Source organism: Dendrobates tinctorius, unplaced genomic scaffold (genome assembly GCF_039654945.1).
Source record: "Dendrobates tinctorius isolate UK_male_01 unplaced genomic scaffold, ASM3965494v1 ptg000055l, whole genome shotgun sequence".
Taxonomy (NCBI): Eukaryota; Metazoa; Chordata; class Amphibia; order Anura; family Dendrobatidae; genus Dendrobates; species Dendrobates tinctorius.
This window is the reverse complement of record NW_027361723.1, coordinates 6,332,753-6,355,099: the sequence shown is the minus strand read 5'-3', so window position 1 is coordinate 6,355,099 and position 22,347 is coordinate 6,332,753. Positions and strand designations below refer to the sequence as shown.

The following is a 22,347-nucleotide window of genomic DNA, read 5'->3' as shown; positions in this document are numbered from 1 at the left end:
ATACAACATCTGAAGAATCACATATTTATACACAATACAGCCTAGAAAAAATGCAATAGATAAGACAAGTGACGTGAAGCAGAACTATCAATATGGGAGAGGGAGAAACATAAATATAAACATTGGACCAGTTCATAGATAAGGAGTCCGGATGTTTTATGGTCCTCTGATTGGGGTCTAGTTCTGTGTTGTGATGCCCCCACACGGTTTTAAAAGGAAATTCCTTAATTGATGTAAAAAGACATAAATCCATGCGACACATTCATTCCAGCACTGAGAGTGTCAAAGGTCGTCATAAATTTATACTCCCAAACTCGTCTCTCTCTCTGAGAATTGAAGTTACCTTTCAATACCAGTAATTTCATATCCATGTTGCTGTGATCAGGGATACAGAAATGTTTTGCCACAGGTAGATCCATTCTTTTTTCTCTTATTGTGTGACGATGAGCATTCATCCTTGTTCTAAGCTTTTGCCCTGTCTCCCCCACATACAGACCCCCAGTTGGACATTTAGTACAAATAATTAAGTACACCACATTAGATGTAATGCAGCTGAAAGTACCTGGGATCTTGTAGTCCTGATGTGAGTTGGGGATCTTTATCTTGTCCGTGGTCATTATAAATGGACAAGTTTTACATTTTTTCTGGTTGCAAGGAAAGGTTCCTGCAGTTGTTGGAGAGGACAGGGAGCTTCTGACAATGATGCTTCTTAAATTTGGGGGCTGCCTAAAACACAGCAGTGGGGGGTCTGGAAAAATGGATTGTAATCGGGCATCTTTTTGTTGTAAAGGTTGTAATTTCCGTGCAGCTCCCCTTAGCACCTCCAGATTTGGGTTGTAGGTGACTACTAGAGGCACTCGGTTATTTTCTTCTTTAGCTTTGTAATTTAGCAGGTGATTTCTTGACAATCTGGTGGCTCTTGTAATTTGGTTTTCAATTGTTCATGGATGGTAGCCCTGATTCAAAAAGGTCTTTTTGAGGCGACCAAGGTGTTTGTCTCTATCCATGGGGTTGGAACATATACGATTGTATCTGATGGCTTGGCTATAGATAATAGAGTTCTTTATGTGTTTTGGATGGAAACTGTCCCATTTAAGGTATGTTGGACGGTCGATTGGCTTCTGATACAGGGATGTCTCTATTTCATTGTTTTTTAGCTTAATGATGGTGTCCAAAAAATTAATCTCAGTGCTGGAGTAGTTGAGTGTTAAATTGATGGTGGGATGAAATTGATTAAACTGTTCGTGGAACGTCTTTAGCTGTTGCTCAGACTCCGTCCAGATGATTAAAATATCATCAATGAAGCGGTAGTAGGCCAGGGGCCTGATGGGGCATGAGGACAAAAAGTCGCTTTCAAGCTTTGCCATGAAAAGATTTGCATACTGTGGAGCCATTTTACTTCCCATAGCTGTGCCAGTCTCCTGTAGAGAGATCCTGTTGTCAAATTCAAAGTAATTGTGGGTGAGGATGAATTTTATAAGTTTCACCACACAGCTATGGGAAGTAAAATGGCTCCACAGTATGCAAATCTTTTCATGGCAAAGCTTGAAAGTGACTTTTTGTCCTCATGCCCCATCAGGCCCCTGGCCTACTACCGCTTCATTGATGATATTTTAATCATCTGGACGGAGTCTGAGCAACAGCTAAAGACGTTCCACGAACAGTTTAATCAATTTCATCCTACCATCAATTTAACACTCAACTACTCCAGTACTGAGATTAATTTTTTGGACACCATCATTAAGCTAAAAAACAATGAAATAGAGACATCCCTGTATCAGAAGCCAATCGACCGTCCAACATACCTTAAATGGGACAGTTTCCATCCAAAACACATAAAGAACTCTATTATCTATAGCCAAGCCATCAGATACAATCGTATATGTTCCAACCCCATGGATAGAGACAAACACCTTGGTCGCCTCAAAAAGACCTTTTTGAATCAGGGTTACCATCCAAGAACAATTGAAAACCAAATTACAAGAGCCACCAGATTGTCAAGGAATCACCTGCTAAATTACAAAGCTAAAGAAGAAAATAACCGGGTGCCTCTAGTAGTCACCTACAACCCAAATCTGGAGGTGCTAAGGGGAGCTGCACGGAAATTACAACCTTTACTACAAAAAGATGCCCGATTACAATCCATTTTTCCAGACCCCCCCACTGCTGTGTTTTAGGCAGCCTCCAAATTTAAGAAGCATCATTGTCAGAAGCTCCCTGTCCTCTCCAACAACTGCAGGAACCTTTCCTTGCAACCAGAAAACATTTAAAACCTGTCCATTTATAATGACCACGGACAAGATAAAGATCCCCAACTCACATCAGGACTACAAGATCCCAGGTACTTTCAGCTGCATTACATCTAATGTGGTGTACTTAATTATTTGTACTAAATGTCCAACTGGGGGTCTGTATGTGGGGGAGACAGGGCAAAAGCTTAGAACAAGGATGAATGCTCATCGTCACACAATAAGAGAAAAAAGAATGGATCTACCTGTGGCAAAACATTTCTGTATCCCTGATCACAGCAACATGGATATGAAATTACTGGTATTGAAAGGTAACTTCAATTCTCAGAGAGAGAGACGAGTTTGGGAGTACAAATTTATGACGACCTTTGACACTCTCGGTGCTGGAATGAATGTGTCGCATGGATTTATGTCTTTTTACATCAATTAAGGAATTTCCTTTTAAAACCATGTGGGGGCATCACAACACAGAACTAGACCCCAATCAGAGGACCATAAAACATCCGGACTCCTTATCTATGAACTGGTCCAATGTTTATATTTATGTTTCTCCCTCTCCCATATTGATAGTTCTGCTTCACGTCACTTGTCTTATCTATTGCATTTTTTCTGTGTTGTATTGTGCATAAATATGTGACTCTTCAGATGTTGTATTAGTCTAGCCTGAAGAAGAGACCTGAGTAGTCTTGAAAGCTTGCAATGTGTTACCATCTCTTCAGTTAGCCATTAAAAGGTATCAACTACTGAGGACTCTCAATCCTGAATATTTTTCTATCTACTAGCTAACACGGTACAAAGATATACATCTTTCCTGTATCAATCTGGGGAGCTATGAATCATTCTAGAAAATGTGATGATCAGGGAATTCTTACGTCATTTTACATTATCGTTGCAGAAACCCTATCCACGTCCCCCTCCCTTCAGCAGATGATCACTTTTATTGCATCTGGTCAGTTAAATACAGTTTTTCCAGCCAAGATTTCCTTTGTCCATTCCAGGTTGAATTTAATAATACACAATAGTCCTAGAGACAGGAAAAATATATTTCCAGAATCCGTATAATCAGGGCTTCGCACGCAACGTTTTACAGCCAGTACGCCTATCAGAAACAGGGGAAATATTTTCTGCCCCCCAGTAACACGCAGACATGTCATATTTGGCCTCAAAAGAATGGTCAGGATGCAGGGGAAAATGTAATGCCCCTGTCATCACCCTGTGAGCCCCCCATCCAAAGATATGGAAAGATAGGAGTTTTAATAACTTTTCAAAGGGGCGTACGTCCTCTAACACAACCCACCACGGTAGGTTAGCTAGGGCGGAGGCCTTGGTTTTGGGCAAAAACATAAAACTGAGACACTCGATTTGGGAGGTGTCAGATTCCAGGAGAGCCAGCTAAGATGCTGTGCTGATGAACCAATTTCCTTGGAAAGGCTCTCCTCCTCTTTATAGACACATCATACCTGTGACTGAGATAGTGTAAATTTCTTCTTTTAATCCCTTTTATTTGTAACTGTCTGTACATACTGTATTTTGTCTCATTTTGTGGTATGTTTTGTATTTTTGTAAACACTGCCTATATTTTCTGGAGTAAACTTATAAATTTACTAGTTTTGTTCTTCCAGCTCTATGATCGAACCGACACGTACTTCGCACCAAATCGCACTACATGTCGATTGGTTCCTGACCCGATATAGGCTTTAGTGTCAAACGAGGAACTGGTGGCAGCATAGCATCCTGGTGGTATTGGGGGAACCCTGGCAGTGATGGATCGGAGGTTTATGTGTGTATTCCCTGCCTGGGGTTGGTAATATACACACCTCCTTCTGCAGAGTGCCCGATAGCCAGTACGCGACAAGGCAGCCTTTCCGACGCCTGCTTATCCTAGGTGCAGTTCCCTGAATGACCTAAGGATGAGGGGGGCACCAGAGAGCTGCAAGTTCCTAACCGGAACTGAAAGTGGAACCAAAAGTTGTGGGGTTATATATCTTCTGAGAAATTGTTTATATTCCTAAACTAATTTGTGACACCTATAAAAGCTACAGTACATCATCCTGGTGGCATCTAAACACTGCCTAGAAATGATGTTGTGGGCCCTGGTCCAGAAATGGTTCAGGTAGATTTGGTCACTGAGGTCTCAGGGTTGTCTGTGGTCTACGGCTCTATCAGAGCAGAATGGCCCACTTAGGCTTCTCCGAGAACCTTTTTATCCCTTTCCAGCACTTTACACTTCGGATTAAGTCTCTGCAATGTCATCACTCCATATTCCAGAATCTCAATGCTACCTCTCTGGCAGAAAAGGAGGGGAAACTGTAACAAAGCACTCAAAACGGCGCAACACTAGGAATTTCCTAGCCAACAATTGGGAACATGCAACCAGGAGGGAAAGAGGTGCTGACCATGCCGTGGTTTAACAATGATGGTGGCCTTTGAGTTACAGTAACTTGGTGTCTTGGGTGGAAGCATGTCATGACCACAGGGCTGGTAAAACATGGGGAATTCATGAAAAACCTTAACCTTTACCAAACCATAAAATCCTAAAGGGGCCCCAAAAGAATTGCAGTGGTGGGTATTACCGGTCTCCATACAGCTGGGATGTATATATAAATGTACTAAGCAGAAGTTCGGCTCATGTCACTGTTATTACTCGTCCATTTCTAGGAAAGTTTTATAGGTTGTATCTGTCATTTATTAGGAACACTGATTGATATGAGGACACATGAGTATGCCACTTTCCACCCTTAATAATAACCTTATTAATGACACCATTAAATTAAGGATTGCAAAATCACACCCAGAGATGTGAAGCTGGCAGAGCCAAACACGAGGTGAAGCTCGAGCAGCTGAAAAATGCTTCTATAGACCATAGAAACTTAACTATTCTGCATTTTTCATCCACTTCTGGTGGAAGATTTTCCAACTATCAAATACTCATGTAGCACAATAAAATTTTCTTTACATGGGTGTTGCTACATATGTTGGGTGAACCCTGGTGAGTTGATATGACTGCAGACCAGAAAAGTGTTTCAGCTGTTTCCCTTTACAGGCTCCTTAAATTTTAAATTTTTCCTGGCCGCACGTACAGAAAGCTCGGCACTAACTACTGTAATGTTCTACCACTCTCGGGATCTCTGCACTCCCAGCTCACAATCCTGTGCCACTGTCAAGGATACTCAGTCGGGGGTGTCTCGTAGATCTCAGCACTGTTACCACCTTGTCACAGATGACACCGGAGAGATCACCCAGATCCCACCACTGTCACCAGTTTGTCAAGTGAACGCAACTCTGCCTCCTCCAATCATCAGGACAATTACACAATTGACTGACGAGTGATGGACGAGGCGACGGCTGCTTCCACTACTTGGCCGAATATTGGGGAGCTCACAGTGAGCATATGCTACAGCAACCTCCAATTCCAATGCATGGAATGTATATATACTTCGGACACCCATTACAGGTAGCGCATGGCTTCAGGGGTGCAGTATACAGAACAAGAGGAACAGTACTATTACATTTTATATTTAATCCAGACACGTAGACAGTGTTTATAAAAATATACAAAGATGATGCAAAATGAGAACAAACAGTACGATATATACAATTACACAACATAAAAATGAATAATGAAAGAGAATTACAAACCTGATGCTGCAAGAATGGCTCCCATCTTTATGGAGGGAAACACTCCGATTGGGAAAATGGAACATTCTCACAGCAAACTTGTGTCTTCCAGAATGAACAAAGGCAGAGACCCAAATGTTAACTTTTATTAGCTGAAGGTTAGAATTTATGAGATCCCCAACTTACCAGAAATCTTTGTCCCTGCAGGTCCCAGCAGTAGATAGTGTCATCATGTTTTTTATCACAGTTGTAACTTTATATTGAGATGAAACATGATCTAGATAGCATCATCCTTCAGACCGTTATTATGTTGGATGGCATCCCTGACCGCTGGCTTCAAAAGGTCTTAGAAGACTCTTAGATCAGAGGAAGCCTTAATCCAGGGAAAGGTACTTTCCCACCTCTGAGTAAACAGATCTCAGTCTGGTGGGCTTCTTCTCAGCAAATCTCCCTGCTGTAATGTCATTATAGGAGGCCCCTACTTCAATGGAGGTTGATGTGTTATTTTTTTTTCTCTCTTCCCAGCTATTATTAGTTTCTCTCTTCCCAAATATAATTAATCCCATATTTTTAATATGAGGGGGATATGTCGGCTACTCAAGAGATGTCTGTATGGCATGGAAATTCAGGAATAGGCATTTAGCTGAACTTCATACAGTTGCCTGTTTTTATCAATAGGGCAAAGTTCATAACGCACAAAATCATAAATAAGTATGGGACAAGAATTTAGCGTCCCTCTTTAGAACATGATTACTGAGAGATAAGATGGTGGGGTAGTTTAAAAAAAGTAAAATGTCCAGCTCAACAATGTAGTGAAAATTGAGTTTTTTTTTATTCACTACAAAAACATTCCAAAAAGAGGATAAAACATCAGCATAACAGATGACAGGTGGTCGGATCGACGCGTTTCTGGAGACTAAGCTCCCTTCATCATGATAGCCGACATTTTGAGGTGCCGCACCTTTATACTGAGATCCGGAATACACATCTGTAAAATAATCAAGACATAATGAACAAAAGTGACAACACAACTAAATAAATGTGATTGAATCTACATTAAAACATATATCATAATACATTTAATCAAACAAGATAAAACAATGAAAATCATAACATGATTATAGCGGCAGAAATTGATTGAGTACCGTTCAGAGATTGATTAGGTTTTAATGTAGGTTCTGACCACTGTCCCTTTACGAGCTAATAACTCTGGAACGCTTCCATGGATCCCGGTGATTCTGACATTGTTTTCTCGAGAAATATTGTACTTCATGATAGTGGTAAAATTTCTTTGATATGACTTGCGTTTATATGTGAAAAAAAACAGAAATTTGATGAAAATGTTAAAAAATTTTGTAATTTTCTAACTTTGAATTTTCGTGCCATTAAATCACAGAGATATATCACACAAAATACTTAACAAGTAACATTTCCCACATGTCTACTTTACATCAGCACAATTTTGGAACCAAATTTTTTTTTTTGTTAGGAAGTTAGAAGGGTTAAAAGTTGACCAGCGATATCTCTTTTTTTTTTTGGACCACATCACATTTGAAGTCACTTTGAGGGGTTTAGATGATAGAAAATACCCAAAAGTGACACCATTCTATAAACTGCACCCCTGAAGGTGCTCATCACCACATTCAAGAAGTTTATTTACCCTTCAAGTGCTTCACAGGAATTTTTTGAATGTTTAAAAAAAAAAAATGAACATTTAACTTTTTTTCACAAAAATATTATTTCAGATCCAATTTTTTTTTAATTTTTCCAAGGGTAACAGGAGAAATTGGACCCCAAACGTTATTGTGCAATTTGTCATGAGTACGCTGATACCCTATATGTGGGGGTAAACCACTGTTTGGGCGCATTGCAGAGCTCGGAAGGGAAGGAGCGCCTTTTTACTTTTTCAATGCAAAATTGGCTGGAATTTGAGATCAGACGCCATGTCGCATTTGGAGAACCCCTGATGTACCTAAACAGTGGAAACCACCCACAAGTGATCCCATTTTGGAAACTAGACCCCCCCAAAGAACTTATCTAGGTGTGTGGTGACATCTTTGAATGCACAAGGGCTTCACAGAAGTTTATAACGTAGAGCCATAAAAATAAAAAATCATATTATTTCCACAAAAATGATATTTTTGCCCCAATTTTTTTATTTTCCCAAGGGTATCAGAAGAAATTGGACCCAAGAGTTATTGTGCAATTTGTCCTGAGTACGCTGATCCCACATATGCTGGGGTAAACCACTGTTCTGGCACATGGCAGAGCACAGAAGGGAAGGAGCGCCGTTTGACTTTTTCAACACAGAATTGGCTGGAATTGAGATCAGAATCCATGTTGTGTTTGGAGAGCCCCTAATGTGCCCAAACAGTGGAAACCTCCAAATTCTAACTCCAACCCTAAGCCCAACACACCAATAACCCTAATCCCAACCCTAACCTTAACCCTAACCACAAACCTAACCCTAACACACCCCTAACACTAATCCCAACCCTACCCCTAGTCCTAACTTTAGCCCAACCCTAACCCTAGCCATAGCCCTAACCCTAATGGGAAAATGGAAATAAATACATTTTTTTATTTTATTATTTTTCCCTAACCTAGGGTGGTGATAACGGGGGGTTTGATTTACTATTTATGGCGGTTTTTATGTTTGGCAGCTGTCGCACGCTAAAAGATGCTTTTTATTGCAAAAAAATAGTTTTTGCATCACCACATATTGAGAGCTATAATTTTTCCATATTTTGGCCCACAGAGTCATGTGAGGTCTTATTCTTTGCGGGACGAGTTGACGTTTTTATTGGTGCCATTTTCGGGCACGTGACATTTTTTGATCACTTTTTATTCTGATTTTTGGGACGCAGAATGAACAAAAACCAGCGTTTCATGAATTTCTTTTGGGGGGGTGCGTTTACACCGTTCCGCGTGCGGTAAAATTGATAAGACGGTTTTATTCTTTGGGTCAGTACAGTTACAGCGATACCTCATTTAGGTCTTTTTTTATGCTTTGGCGCTTTTATACAATAAAAACAATTTTATATAAAAAATAATTATTGTTGCATCGCTTTATTCTGCGAGCTATAACTTTTTAATTTTTTTCGCAGATGACGCTGTATGGCGGCTCGTTTTTTGCAGGACAAGATGACGTTTTCAGCGGTACCATGGATATTTATATGCGTTTTTTTTCTCGCGTGTTATTCCACTTTTTGTTCAGCAGTAAGATGATCAAGCATTTTTTTTTGTCTTTTTTTTAATGGTGTTCACTAAAGGGGTTAACTAATGGGACAGTTTCATAGGGCGGGCCGTTACGGACGCGGCAATGCTAAATATGTGTACTTTTATTGTTTTTGTTTATTTACATAAAGAAATGTATTTTTGGAACAATATTTTTTTTTCTTTATGAATTTTTAAAAAATATTTTTACACATGTTAGTTTTTTTTTTTTTTAACTTTTTTAATTTGTTCCAGGGGGGGACGTCGCTATATAGTGTCAGATCACTGATCTGACACTTTGCAGAGCACTGTGTCAGATCAGAGATCTGACAGGCAGTGTAGGAGGCTTCTCAGCGCCTGCTCTCAGCAGGCACTGACAAGCCACCTCCCTGCAGGACCCAAAAGGACCCCATGGCCATCTTGGATCCAGGGGTCTGCAGGAAGGAGGCTGTCAGAACAATGCAATCACATTGTGTTGTTCTGAGGGTCTCAGGGAAGCACGCAGGGAGCCCCCTCCCTGCGCGATGCTTCCCTATGCCACCATGTTTGGTCCCAGTGTGCCATTGGTTAAAGTGCTGGGAGTGGTCCCTGAGCTCTCCTGGCACATAGTGCCAGGTGTCAGCTGTGATAATCAGCTGACACCCGGCCGCGATCAGCCACGCTCCCCCCGCGAGTGCGGCTGATCGGTATGACGTACTATCCCGTCCACGGTCATACGGGCCCATGTCACCTGGACGGGATAGTACGTCATATGTCAGAAAGGGGTTAAAGAGTGATATATCACTGGCTAATGGCTTCACTTAATGAACGCTAGGGTTTCTGACCTCTGGGATCCCCACCTGCTCTGAGAATAAAGGAGCTTCTGCACTATGTCTGCTTCATTGTTTGTGCCATAAATACTCACATTTTCTACCTGGTATAACAGCTGCTGTTCTCCTGAATCCGGCGTTGTTTTTCTTTTGTTTCTGCACCTCTCCACCCCTAAGATATGGTCTCCTTTTCCCTGTGTCTTGTTATCGGAGGGGGTGTGGTCCTTAACTCTTCTCTGTGGGAGGATTCTTCAGGACCACGCCCACTCGGCTCAAAAGACAAGACTTTTATACAGGGAAGAGGAGGCCATATCTCCGGGGTGGAGAGGGGCAGCAAAATAAGAAAAAACATGCTGGATTCAGGAGAATTGTCACATTTACACCAGGTGAAAAAAAATGATATTTATTTCAACTGACAAGTCCCCTTTAAGGTTTTTTTTTGCATTCTTCTTTGGATTTACTTGTAATTAATGTTCTACGTGTTCTATCAGGTGCGATTGGCCTTACAATAAGTAGTAATTCTTAAATGTAGGCCCTTCAAAAAAAGTCAAGTCATGAGTGCCTTCACATGTAAGGTGTTAGCCAAAACCAAGTGCATCATCTTGTGGAGGTTGGTAACGTTTTCATGGCAGATCGTTTTCTGTGACCCCTCCTCTTTTCCCATGGACTGTATGATCATATAGAAAACCCTGGCTGATGAGGTCACTGGAGTTTTCTGTCTACTGTGATTTGTTCTGAAGGAAGAGGAGGAGAAGGAAGTGAGGAAAAAGAACAGGAAGTTACATGGTGGAATAAGCCACACCCTCCTCAGCAAACCACCAATCACATTCATACACGCATAAAAGGGCACCACCCCTGCTTAAAAGAAGGAGTTAACAACCCCCTTTTTCCTCAAATTTTGGGAAAGTCATGGATAAAGAAGCCATATTATGGGGCACAACAATAATATTTGTTTTAATAATGCGGTTTTTAGTACCAAAATGACTTAATAATATACAAAATGCAAGTAAAGTGCAATTTTATTGTATTTTTTTTAATAGTACGCTGCATCAGTAATTAGTACAGTCGGCATTCTCTAGTAAAAATAAATGTTTCCCCGAGGGGAAGGAAGCACAGGGCCATGCATGTTACCAGATGAGTGGGCACAAAATGTCTAATGTAAAGGTAAAAATGAGATATACTTTCAGTGGCGTGGCAAGGATTGCTCTTGTACCTAAGCTGTTAAAGCATACCACATTAAGGGTGATATGTATATTATCGACGCACTTTGACATACCGGGGCTTCTCGTGCCCTGACTGTGTTTAATATTGGCATCTTGACTTAGGGTTTTTGTTTTTTATTGGGGAGGAGCTGTGTCCATTAGGGGATGACCCACCACTAGAGACAATGGTGGAGGACACGTTTGAGATAGAATTGTTATTGTGTTTAACATCAGTCGCAGAATTGGAAGAGTCGTAGCCAGATCCTGGACCATGGTTGATGCCGGAAGAGTTCATGGGGGTGGAAGAGCCTAAGGTGGCACTCGTATTGTTGTTATGACCAGTCGTAGAACTGGAAGAGATATTGCCAGATCCTGGACCATGGTTGATTGCAGTAGAGTTCATAGGGGTAGAAGAGCCTAAGGTGGCACTCGTATTGTTGTTAGGACCAGTCGTAGAGCTGGAAGAGTTGTAGCCAGATCCTGGACCAAGGTTGATTCCAGTAGAGTTCATAGGGGTGGAAGAGCCTAAGGTGGCACTCGTATTGTTGTTATGACCAGTCGTAGAACTGGAAGAGTTGTAGCCAGATCCTGGACCATGGTTGATTGCAGTAGAGTTCATAGGGGTTGATGAGCCTAATATCGAACTCGTATTGTTGCTATGACCACTCGTAGAATTGGAAGAGTTGTTGCCAAATCCTGGACCATGGGAGATACCAGTAGAATTCATGGGGGCGGATGAGCCCAAGATTGAGGACATATTATTGCTATGACCAGTCGTAGAGTTGGAAGAGTTGTTGCTAGATCCTGGACCATGGCTGGTGCCGGTAGAGTTGCTGGTGTTACCAGGAATGGTATTGTTGTAACTGGTGTTACTAGTTGAGTTGGTTGAGGAACTTGAGGAACTTGTATTAGCTGTGGTGTTAGCAATGGAGGAGTTGGAAGGGACTCTGCCTAAAACACCAATAGGACTGACACTATTATTGGCAGCGCTTGCATTTGACGGAAGCCCTAGTTTGTTGCACTTGTCGGTATTGCAGCAGTAGATGCCGGTTGAGTCAGGTGGTGCACAGTTGACAGCGCAGTCTCTGGAAAACTTCTCTTTTCCATCTGAAACACAAAAGGATTATGAGATGACAAATTCTGGAATGTTTTGATTCATTTTTGGAACTTTTTGAAAATGAGTTGTGCCTCCAGAAAGTTCAGCTTCAACTTCTGGGAGGAACTGAGTGGTCCGGTTATCGTCCAAGAACTTGTGGACTACCTGAGGCTGTGATTGCTCCTGATCACGGATCTCGTTCAATCATTCTAGGCAGTCCCAGTCAGGAACATGTGTCACGTGAGGACAAATAACCCCATCACTCACCCGTACGGTTAAGGAAGATCTTGCAGGCGCCCTGCCCCGTTGAGCACTCTTTTACCCCGTTGCACTTTGCTAGATCGCTTTCCTCCTTACAATAATAGCATTGTAAGGACCGAGCTGTGAGGAGAGAGGAGAGGAGTTAGGAATTTTTGTATTTTTTAAATATTTTTGGTAATTTTATTTTTTTACATATTACAATCTTTGTTAAAAAGGAAAAAAAAAAGAAATGTTGCAATATTCACACTGACCACTGGGGTTATTCTTTCACCAACTTCCTAATGTTTCAGGAAATGACACACACATTAGCAGCAATGAACAGACCTACCCTATTTGTTGTATTGAAGCATCTAATGTGCCTGTGCAAAGGTCATTGTGAAGGGAGGAGGCGAAGGTGAGCTGCAACATCACCTTTTGTGAATGGTGGATCCTGTGTTATCTACTGTATATAGAGGTGTTATCAGTCATTATAATGCTGCCACTGATGATAATGAGCCTGCTGAAAACTCTTCTTGAAATGACCGGAACTATGAGTCTTAAGATGCTCCAGTGGTCAGTGTGAAAGTTGCATGATTAATAAATATTTTTTGGAAATAATGTTGTCACATGAAAAAATGGTTGGAAAAAATATTTGTAGCAGAAAACTCTGATTTAATCAATAGGTAATTTGTTGGCGACACTTTCCCTTTAATGAATGATGGCTAACAGTATTGAGGAGCTCCCACAGTGATGATCGGGGGCCACAAATCTGCAGGCACCTGTCCTACTCCTGCAGGATGATGCCGGCCCTTTGTATACAGACAAGTTGATATCTTGGTGCCAATGTCTGGAGGATATGAAGAAGTTGAAAAAAGTTTGAAAAAGTTGCCAAATCTGTGTGTAACATACCGGACCCAAAGAAGAATCCAAAGAGCCGACACCGAGCACCAAGGTGACAATGCTCCGGCAGCAGACCACGCACGGTTGTGTTGTGGTGTGCAGACTGGATGCATTGGTTCCTAAGACTGGACATATTGGTGGACCCGTCTGATGGACTGGCAGGTATTGGGCCACTCATGGCCACCTGGCAGGTCAGACTCACTGCCGTCCAGGGAGCAGTAGACATTGAGGTCCTGGAGATGGATGCGTGGTCCCTTTTGGGCTTCTGTCTCCTTGGCCAGAGCATGGCTCATATATGACGTTATGGCCTTGGCATCGTCTATGGCGCCCACACCCTGGCACCTTTGCCGCATGCAGAGATTCCAGGGCGTGAATACTTATGGTTGTGAGTCATGGTTGGCAGTGTGCTTGTGGCTCATGTGGTCTGATGGTGGAGGTGGCGGTGACACCGCGACACCCTGGCAGCACATTCCTACATTGTGTTGGCGCGAGCTCCACACAGATGTCTGCTCTGGAGTGACGGGCGAGGCCGACATTATCCATATCACTGACCCAAGACAAAGGTGAGTCACAGGTAGTGTTACATCAAATCAGTCACTGTCTGGAAGAACTTAATAGCGTGCATCGCTATACTCCAGTCACATCCAGAGCTGCATTCACAGTTCTGCTGAACACCCAAGCAGCAGGTCCTCACAGCAGACTGCAGCCCCCTTCTAGCTCATCATATGTAGTGCATGCTCTCTTGTGGTATTTTGTGAGAGGAGTGCATATGGCAGAATTGTAAATGCAGCTCTTGGTGTGACTGGTGTTTAAGACATGATGTAACTGAATGCAGAACTGACTATGACTGGAGTGTAAAACATCGTGTAAGAGCAGAATTGCATATGCATGTGACAGCTGTATAAGACAGAAAATAACAGCAGAATTATGACTGCAGCTCTGGGTGGGATTGGAGTAGATAACATGGTGTAATAGCAGAATCCTAAATGTAGCTTTGGATGTGACTGGATTATAAAACATGGCATACAAGCATAAGTGTAAATTAAGGTCTGCATTTGATCGGAGCATTGCAATAGCAATAACATCAGAATTATGAATGCTGCTCTGGATGTAACAGCAGAATAGTGAATGAGGAACGTCTCAATTTGACTGGACTAAAAAATAAGGTGAATCAGCGGAGCTGTAAATGCAGCTCTGAACATGATAGGAGTATAATACATAAAATAGCAGCAGAAGTGTGAACGCAGCTCTGGATGAGACTGGAGTATAAGTAATAAATAATGGCATGTGACAAGTATAAGACTGAAAATTAAAGCAGAATTATAAATGCAGCACTGGATATGACTGGAGCGTAAGTCATAAAATAATGGCCGAATTGTGAATGCAGCTCTGGATGTGACTGGAGTGTAAGTCATAAAATAATGGCAGAATTGTGAATGCAGCTCTGAATATGAATGGAGTGTAAGTGATAAAATGATGGCAGAATTGTGAATAGAGCTCTGGATATGACTGGAGTGTAAGCAATAAAATGATGGCAGAATTGTGCATAGAGCTCTGGATATGACTCCACATGTGACTGGAATCTAATCTGTAAAATAACAGCCAGTGGTGAAACTACAATAGCTGCAGGGGTGGCAGCCGCACTCAGGCCCTGGTGCTTCAGGGGCCCAGAAAGTCCATGTGGCGCTGGGCCCCATTGAAGCTTTTGCATTGGGGCCAATGATCTTTAGTTAGACCACTGATAACAGCAGAATGATGAATGCAGCTCTGGATATATCTGAAGTATAAAGCATAACATTACAGTATTATTGTGAATGCAGCTCTGGATGAGACTGGGGTATAAGTCATAATATAATGGCCTGTAACAACAGTATAAAGCATAAAGGAAAAGCAGAATTGTGAATTCAGCTCTGGATGTGACTGAGAGCAGCCATGTGATCGGGTACCACCTTTCTGAGAAACCTTGATGTAATTCCAATGTGGCAGCGTCAGGTCCTAATACTCGGGCGGTTCTCCCCGTATGACGCCCGTATGACGCCCGTAAAGACTCAAGTCGTGACCCGCAGGCGCCCGCACTCCAGATCTCCAGATTTGATAACATTAAATGAGAAAAACATTAGGAGTTTTATAATTACGTTTGACACATTGTTAACCCCTCCTTACCCAGAGGGCGTCTCCTGACACAAGAACCCGACGTTGTGCAACCCCACAATTACTCTTCCACCTCTCACGTTGCACAATGCGTCCTGCATTCCTCTGCATCAGATGTTATACAAGAAGACATTGAGCTTCTAATATTCCCTCTGAATTCTATGTAGTGACCCAGGGCCGAGAGCGAGAAGCCGCAGCTCGCACCACGGGGAACAGTGCCTCCTTCATGGACATGGATGTATGTAGTACTGCACGTCGCCTGTAGAGGTCGCTGCCGAGGTCATGAGCAGCCAATGGCAGCAGCTGTTTGCTGGTGTCTCAGCAGCTGCCACAGGTGTCATATTGAAGGCGTGGGCTGTGATAAAGGGTTAAAATGCCAAATAGGTTTCGTAGCTGCCAATAAAATCTCGATAAATTATATAATATACAGGAAAGCTATCTCTGTTATGCAGAAATGACACCATTCATATAAGATGCCGTGAAGCACAAATAAACAATGGACGTAAAAAGTCTACACGCCCTCATTACAACACCAGGCTGTTGTCATATTAAAAAATTCTACCAAGAAGAACGATTTGTACAAATCCATTGAGTAATCATCTTGAGGGAAAAATAAAAACAACAAGAGTAAAGTAATGTGGTTGCATAAGTGTCAGCACCCTCTTATAATTGGGGCTGCGGTTACACTCAGAATCAGCTGATTATATTTCCCCTATATTACATAGTAGTCAGCAATTACAAATCTGATTAACCCCAGAGAAAGTGTCGCTGATCTAGGAGCAGTCAGTAAACAGCTGACAACACAGCAAAGGATCTCATTGTGGGAAGTTGTCAGTCAGTAGAAGGGGGACCAAAAAAGGTCCAGGCCATTAGATCTACCATGGACACTGTCAAGACGTCATCAAGAAGTGGCTGAAATTTGGGACACAACAGTGACATTACCTAGAACTGGACGTCCTACAAAAATATATGAAAAGTCAAGAAAAAAATTGTCCTGGGAGGATTCCAAGGGGCGGATAGGAACATTGAAGGAGCTGCAGGAACTTCTGGCCAATCCTGATTGTGTCCTGTATGCGACAACAATCTCCAATATTCGTCATATGTTTGGCCTGTAGGGTCGAGTGGCAAAACGGAGTCCTTTTCTTACAGAGAAAAACATTCATATTCGGCTATGTTCTGCCAAAACCTCATCACATCTGGCAAAGACATGTGGGGACCGTTATGTCTGATGATACCAAGGGGAAACCTTTTGGCCATAATTCCTAATGGTGCAAAACAAACACTGCACATCACCAGAAAATCACCATCCCAACAGTGAGACATGTTGGAGGCAGCATTGCACATCACAAGAAGATCACCATCCCTACAGTGAGGCATGGTGGGGGGTAGCATTGTGCATCACCAGAAGATCATCATCCCTACAGTGAGGCATGGTGGGGGCAGCATTGTGCATCACCAAAAGGTCACCATCCCCACAGTGAGGAATGGTGGGGGCAGCTGGGGTTGTTTCTTGGCAGCTGGAACCGGGGCTTTATTCAAGGGGGAGGGAATTATGAACAGTACAAATATCATAAAATTTTGCATCAAAACCTTCCGGCCTCTGCTAAAAAGCTGAAGATGAAGAGGAATTTCACCTTTCAGCGACAATGATCCAAAGCAACTTCCAAATCACCCAAAAAACTGCTTCACCAGAAGAAGATGGAAGTTCTGGAACAGCCAAGCCTGAGTGCAGACCTGAACCCAAGGGACAATCTGTGGTGACCTAAAGAGGGCGCTGTACACATAAGATGCCCCCACAATCTGACAGATGTGGAGCTGCTGCAAGGAGGAGCGGCAAAAATTGCCAATTCTAGATGTGCTGCACTGATATCCACTATATGCTGTAATCACATCCTAAGCTGCACTCTCTGTGGCTATTGGATGTGCGGAGAGGCGTGAATTACTCTGTTAAGTGTAGGTACAGTGCCGATAAACCGCAGTCTGATCACAAGTGACAAGGAGCAGAATTATGAATGCAGCTCTGCATGTGATCGAAATATGATATAAGCCATTTTGGCAATCAGAGAGATCACATACGGAGACTGCCGACGGCCGAGCATTGATCGTCTTGCTGTAAATCTCTTACCCAAGTCCACGCAGAAGGCAGCGGCTACCAGACAGATCACTATTCCCTGCATGATGATGGAAGGAGTGAACCTAAGGAAGATGCGGAGGCGCCCCGTATATATAGTCCTTCTCGTCCACCTTTATTATCATAAATGTATCAGAAAGAGATATTTATCGAGACGTTGTCATTTCCTATCCGTAAGGAGCGCCCTCTAATTATATTGTGTACAGACAATGCGACTAATTACCCCTCTCAGTAAAGTCATTGTCTTCTGGGGAGAATCGTCCTCACCTCCCTTTGCTATGGGCAGACATGTGGCCCCGGTCACGGGCGGGAACACACAGCGCCTAACTTTATAGGATGCTTCCATACTATGTTTATGTGATACTATGTATCCACATCCTATGTTTAGTTTGTTGTGTTGCAATTTCCTCCCGAGTACAAGAACACGAGAAAGATAATTGACTTCTCGTGACTCGGGTCTGAAGTCAGGAGAGGAGGTGGTCATTCCAACTGGGGCAATGTGTGGCGGTGATATTGGGATTGGGGTCTTCCCCCAAAATAAGCAAGAATAGAAGGACCAGACTCTCTATAGACTGGATACCAAAGCGGGGCAGATTCAGAGAGAACGCTGGACAAGCCTAGAACATGTCCACCTACTATAAGCCGTGCCATATCACTTCTGTTTCAACAATATGGCTACTAACAGGGGATCCAGGGAACTTGACATATTTGGGAAAATTGCGCTGCTCCAGATCAAATTAATTTATTTTGGCAGTGCAGGGGTTAATCTGCTCAGTTGACAGCTCCTGGAGAATTAAGTATCTCAGCTGTGCACTGTTAGCCACTTCCATTTCCTATTTAATCTGGGTCCTGGTTAGCAGTCATTGTTAGAGTAACCTTATGATGCGTGGCTGGAGGTTGTTGGTGGTTATTGGAGAAGGTGTTTGGTGGATTTTTCTGTGACTGTTGCTAGGTTTTGGTTGTGAGATAATTCCCTTTCTTCTCCAACTTTGGTTTAACCCCATCCTCCAGTCCCCAGTGTTTTCCTCTGTTATATGTGTCAGTATATTTGTATGTTTGGTATTTTCCATTACCCCTGTTCGTATTACCCTGTTAGTCTGGTTGGTGTGCTACGGTACACTACTATCCCCCTCTTCCCTGCGTGGGGGAAGGTTACAGACTGAGGGTGGATTCATGAGCTAAGGCAAGGTACATGGCCCTGGTGTCTTCAACCCTGGTCCTGGGATACCCTACAACAGAGTCGTGACACCTCTACCTCATATTGCTCAGCATACTCCTCTCCCTCATACTGCTCAGCATACTCCTCTCCATCATACTGCTCAGCATACTCCTCTCCATCATACTGCACAATACTTCTCTCCATCATACTGCTCAGCATACTCCACTCCCTCATACTGCTCAGCATACTACTCTGCCTCATACTGCTCAGCATACTCCTCCACTCCTGCTCCTGCCAGTGATTGTCCGGCGTCATTTGAGCTCAAGTCGACAAATCAGGTTCTTCCTCTACCGCTCTGCTTTGTCAAGTCTTAGCCACATAGCAAAAAACAAGCAAAGTCCTGGATAAAACTTTCAAGTGTCTCAACACAACTGATGTATAACAACCAAGGTATTTGCCTCAATACAGTGTAACCATTTTGCTCTGTGCCTCAACGCTGATGTATTTCCACCAAGCGCTGGGCCTCAACTCTGATGTAAATCCACCAAGCGCCGTGCCTCAACTTTAATATATAACCAACAAGCTCTGTGCCTCAACTTTGATGTGTAACCATCAAGAACTGTGTCTCTACTCTGATATATAACCACCAAGCGCCGTGCGTTAACTCTGATATAAAACCAGAAAAAAGCTTTGAGAAAGAACAAGCTATTGTTCGAAACACGTAACCCACCATCTGTTACTCATGTGAATGAATTTTCTTTTTTGTTCTGAACTTATTTTTAAATAATAAATTGGACTTTTTTTGTGAAGCTGGACCTTCTCTCTTCTTTTTTCTGGCTATTGCATGATGACTGAACGTGGTCCAGGCTTCCCACAACACATGCCTTCAGGTGAGCTGGCTATTTTCTTTTTATTCTGATATATAACCACCAAGTTTTGTGCCTTAACTCTGATGTATAACCACCAAGCACCGAGCTTTAACTCTGATATATAACCACCAAGCGCTGTGCCTCATCTCTGATGTAGAACTGCCAAGTTCTGTGCCTCATCTCTGATGTAGAACTGCTAAGTTCTGTGCCTCATCTCTGATGTGTAACAACCAAGCTAGGTGTGTGCCTGAATTTCAACTTCCAGATGAGTTGAAACCGTAACAGCGTGAGGAGGACAGAGGAGTCTGGCAGATCTCCTTTACCCCAGGGAGGCTTCAGAAATAGCCGTTGGCCAATTGATCATGTGTGGACACCTTGAGAGATAACTGCTTAGCTCTCACCATAAACAAGATCCGATTTTGCCCCATACGGGCTCGAAACAGTGAATGCAAGTGGATTTTGAGAAGGCTTTTCTAGGCAGTCATTAAAAATGAACATGAACCTGATTTTCGACTTCAATTTATTGGTGCTGAAGTATCATTATATGTAACAGTAGTTAAATAACATGAGAAAGTTTGCTGTGCCGGGGGTGATGAGCATCGAAGAAACAGTGTACAGAGAAAGGACAAGAGGTCATAGCCAGGCTACATTGCCTTCACCCAGGTCAAAGATTCCGGGCACTGCCCTAGCGTTATACTGAAACACAGGCCCAGGGTAGACGCTGGGTAGAGCCCCCTCGGCCACCCAGCTCCCGATCTCAGGGTCTCTGTAACAAATATAATACTTTCTCAGCTCTGACTTCTAATCTCAAGATATAATACGAGTTCACCAAAAACATTGCTCCAGTGCTAAAGCCCGAGGTGGTGGCTAAATAAAGAGCCCAAGACTGGTCAATGCCAGGGCAGGCAGCAGTCCTATGTACATGCCTCCCGCCATGACACTGGGGGAATTATTTGGGAGGTGATCGGTGAGGTTTGTGTACAGTTCATACAGGTGGTTGCACAGATCTCCTATGCAGCAGTACACCGAGCTCTCTTGTCCCAGGACGTTGGGGTCACTTTGGAAGCAGGATTCAGCGCAGTCTCTGGTCACCATCTCTTCTCCCGACACAAAAGGATATCCTGGAAAATTGGACATTTTGATAAAATATCATATTCAGATATCATCTAATGGAAAGATGCAAATAAATAAATAATACACTACACAGTATGCAAAAAACTGTGCGTGAAGAGGGTCCCCACCCACAAAGAATAGAAGGAAAAGGGCGAGTAGAGGGGAACATTGGTGCGGAGCTCATAGAGTACAGATATATAAATTCACCTCTAAGGGCAGAGACACACTGCCGTATTTTTCGTCCGAGAATCGCATTGTAAAACTCGCACTGGCTGTCCGCTCTCCTGACCTGAGCTTGACAGCAGCATAGTAATCCATCACGCTGTCATGCTCAGGTCAGGAGAGGTGCGGGCCTGTCCGTTCAGTGCGATGCGATTATCGCACAAGAGATAAGCCAGTGTGTCTCTGCCCTAAGAGGCACTTATGCATACAGATTTATACACCCACAACTAGAGGGAGCTCATTACACAGACTTATACAGTCACCACTACATATAGATTTATACAGTCACCACTAGGGGAGCACACTACATACAGATTTATACACCCACCACTAGAGGGAGCTCATTACACAGACTTATACAGTCACCACTACATATAGATTTATACAGTCACCACTAGGGGAGCACACTACATACAGATTTATACACCCACCACTAGAGGGAGCTCATTACACAGACTTATACAGTCACCACTACATATAGATTTATACAGTCACCACTAGGGGGAGCACACTACATACAGATTTATACACCCACCACTAGAGGGAGCTCATTACACAGACTTATAAAGTCACCACTACATATAGATTTATACAGTCACCACTAGGGGGAGCACACTACATACAGATTTATATACCCACCATTAGAGGGAGCTCACTACACACAGATTTATACACCCACCACTAGAGGGAGCTCACTACATACAGATTTATACAGCCACCACTAGGGGGAGCTCACTACATACAGATATATACACCCACCACTAGAGGGAGCTCATTACATACAGATTTATACAGTCACCACTACATATAGATTTATACAACCACTAGGGGGAGCACACTACATACAGATTTATACAGCCACCACTAGGGGGAGCACACTACAGACAGATTTATACAGCCACGACTAGAGGGAGCTCACTACATACAGATTTATACAGCCATCACTAGGGGGAGCTCACTACATACAGATTTATACAGCCACCACTAGAGGGAGCTCATTACATACAGATTTATACAGTCACCACTACATATAGATTTATACAACCACTAGGGGGAGCACACTACATACAGATTTATACAGCCACCACTAGGGGGAGCACACTACAGACAGATTTATACAGCCACCACTAGGGGGAGCACACTACAGAGATTTATACAGCTACCACTAGTGGGAGCTCACTACATACAGATTTATACAACCACTAGGGGGAGCACACTACATACAGATTTATACAGCCACCACTAGGGGGAGCACACTACAGACAGATTTATACAGCCACCACTAGGGGGAGCACACTAGAGATTTATACAGCCACCACTAGGGGGAGCTCACTACATACAGATTTATACACCCACCACTAGAGGGAGCTCA

The 22,347-nt window shown here is 42.9% G+C and overlaps 1 protein-coding gene across 1 annotated transcript; it reads right to left on the bottom strand.

Annotated features, from left to right (window-relative positions):
- Window positions 1-10,904: 10,904 nt before the first annotated feature.
- LOC141091675 (uncharacterized) lies at window positions 10,905-17,751 on the bottom strand. Its single transcript, XM_073577365.1, has 3 exons — window positions 17,607-17,751; window positions 12,458-12,571; window positions 10,905-12,201 (listed from the first exon to the last, which is right to left on the bottom strand). The coding sequence occupies exons 1-3, from the start codon at window positions 17,656-17,658 to the stop codon at window positions 11,195-11,197; spliced, it is 1,173 nt and encodes a 390-aa protein (XP_073433466.1). The 5' UTR covers window positions 17,659-17,751; the 3' UTR covers window positions 10,905-11,194.
- Between the last annotated feature and the right edge of the window lie 4,596 nt (window positions 17,752-22,347).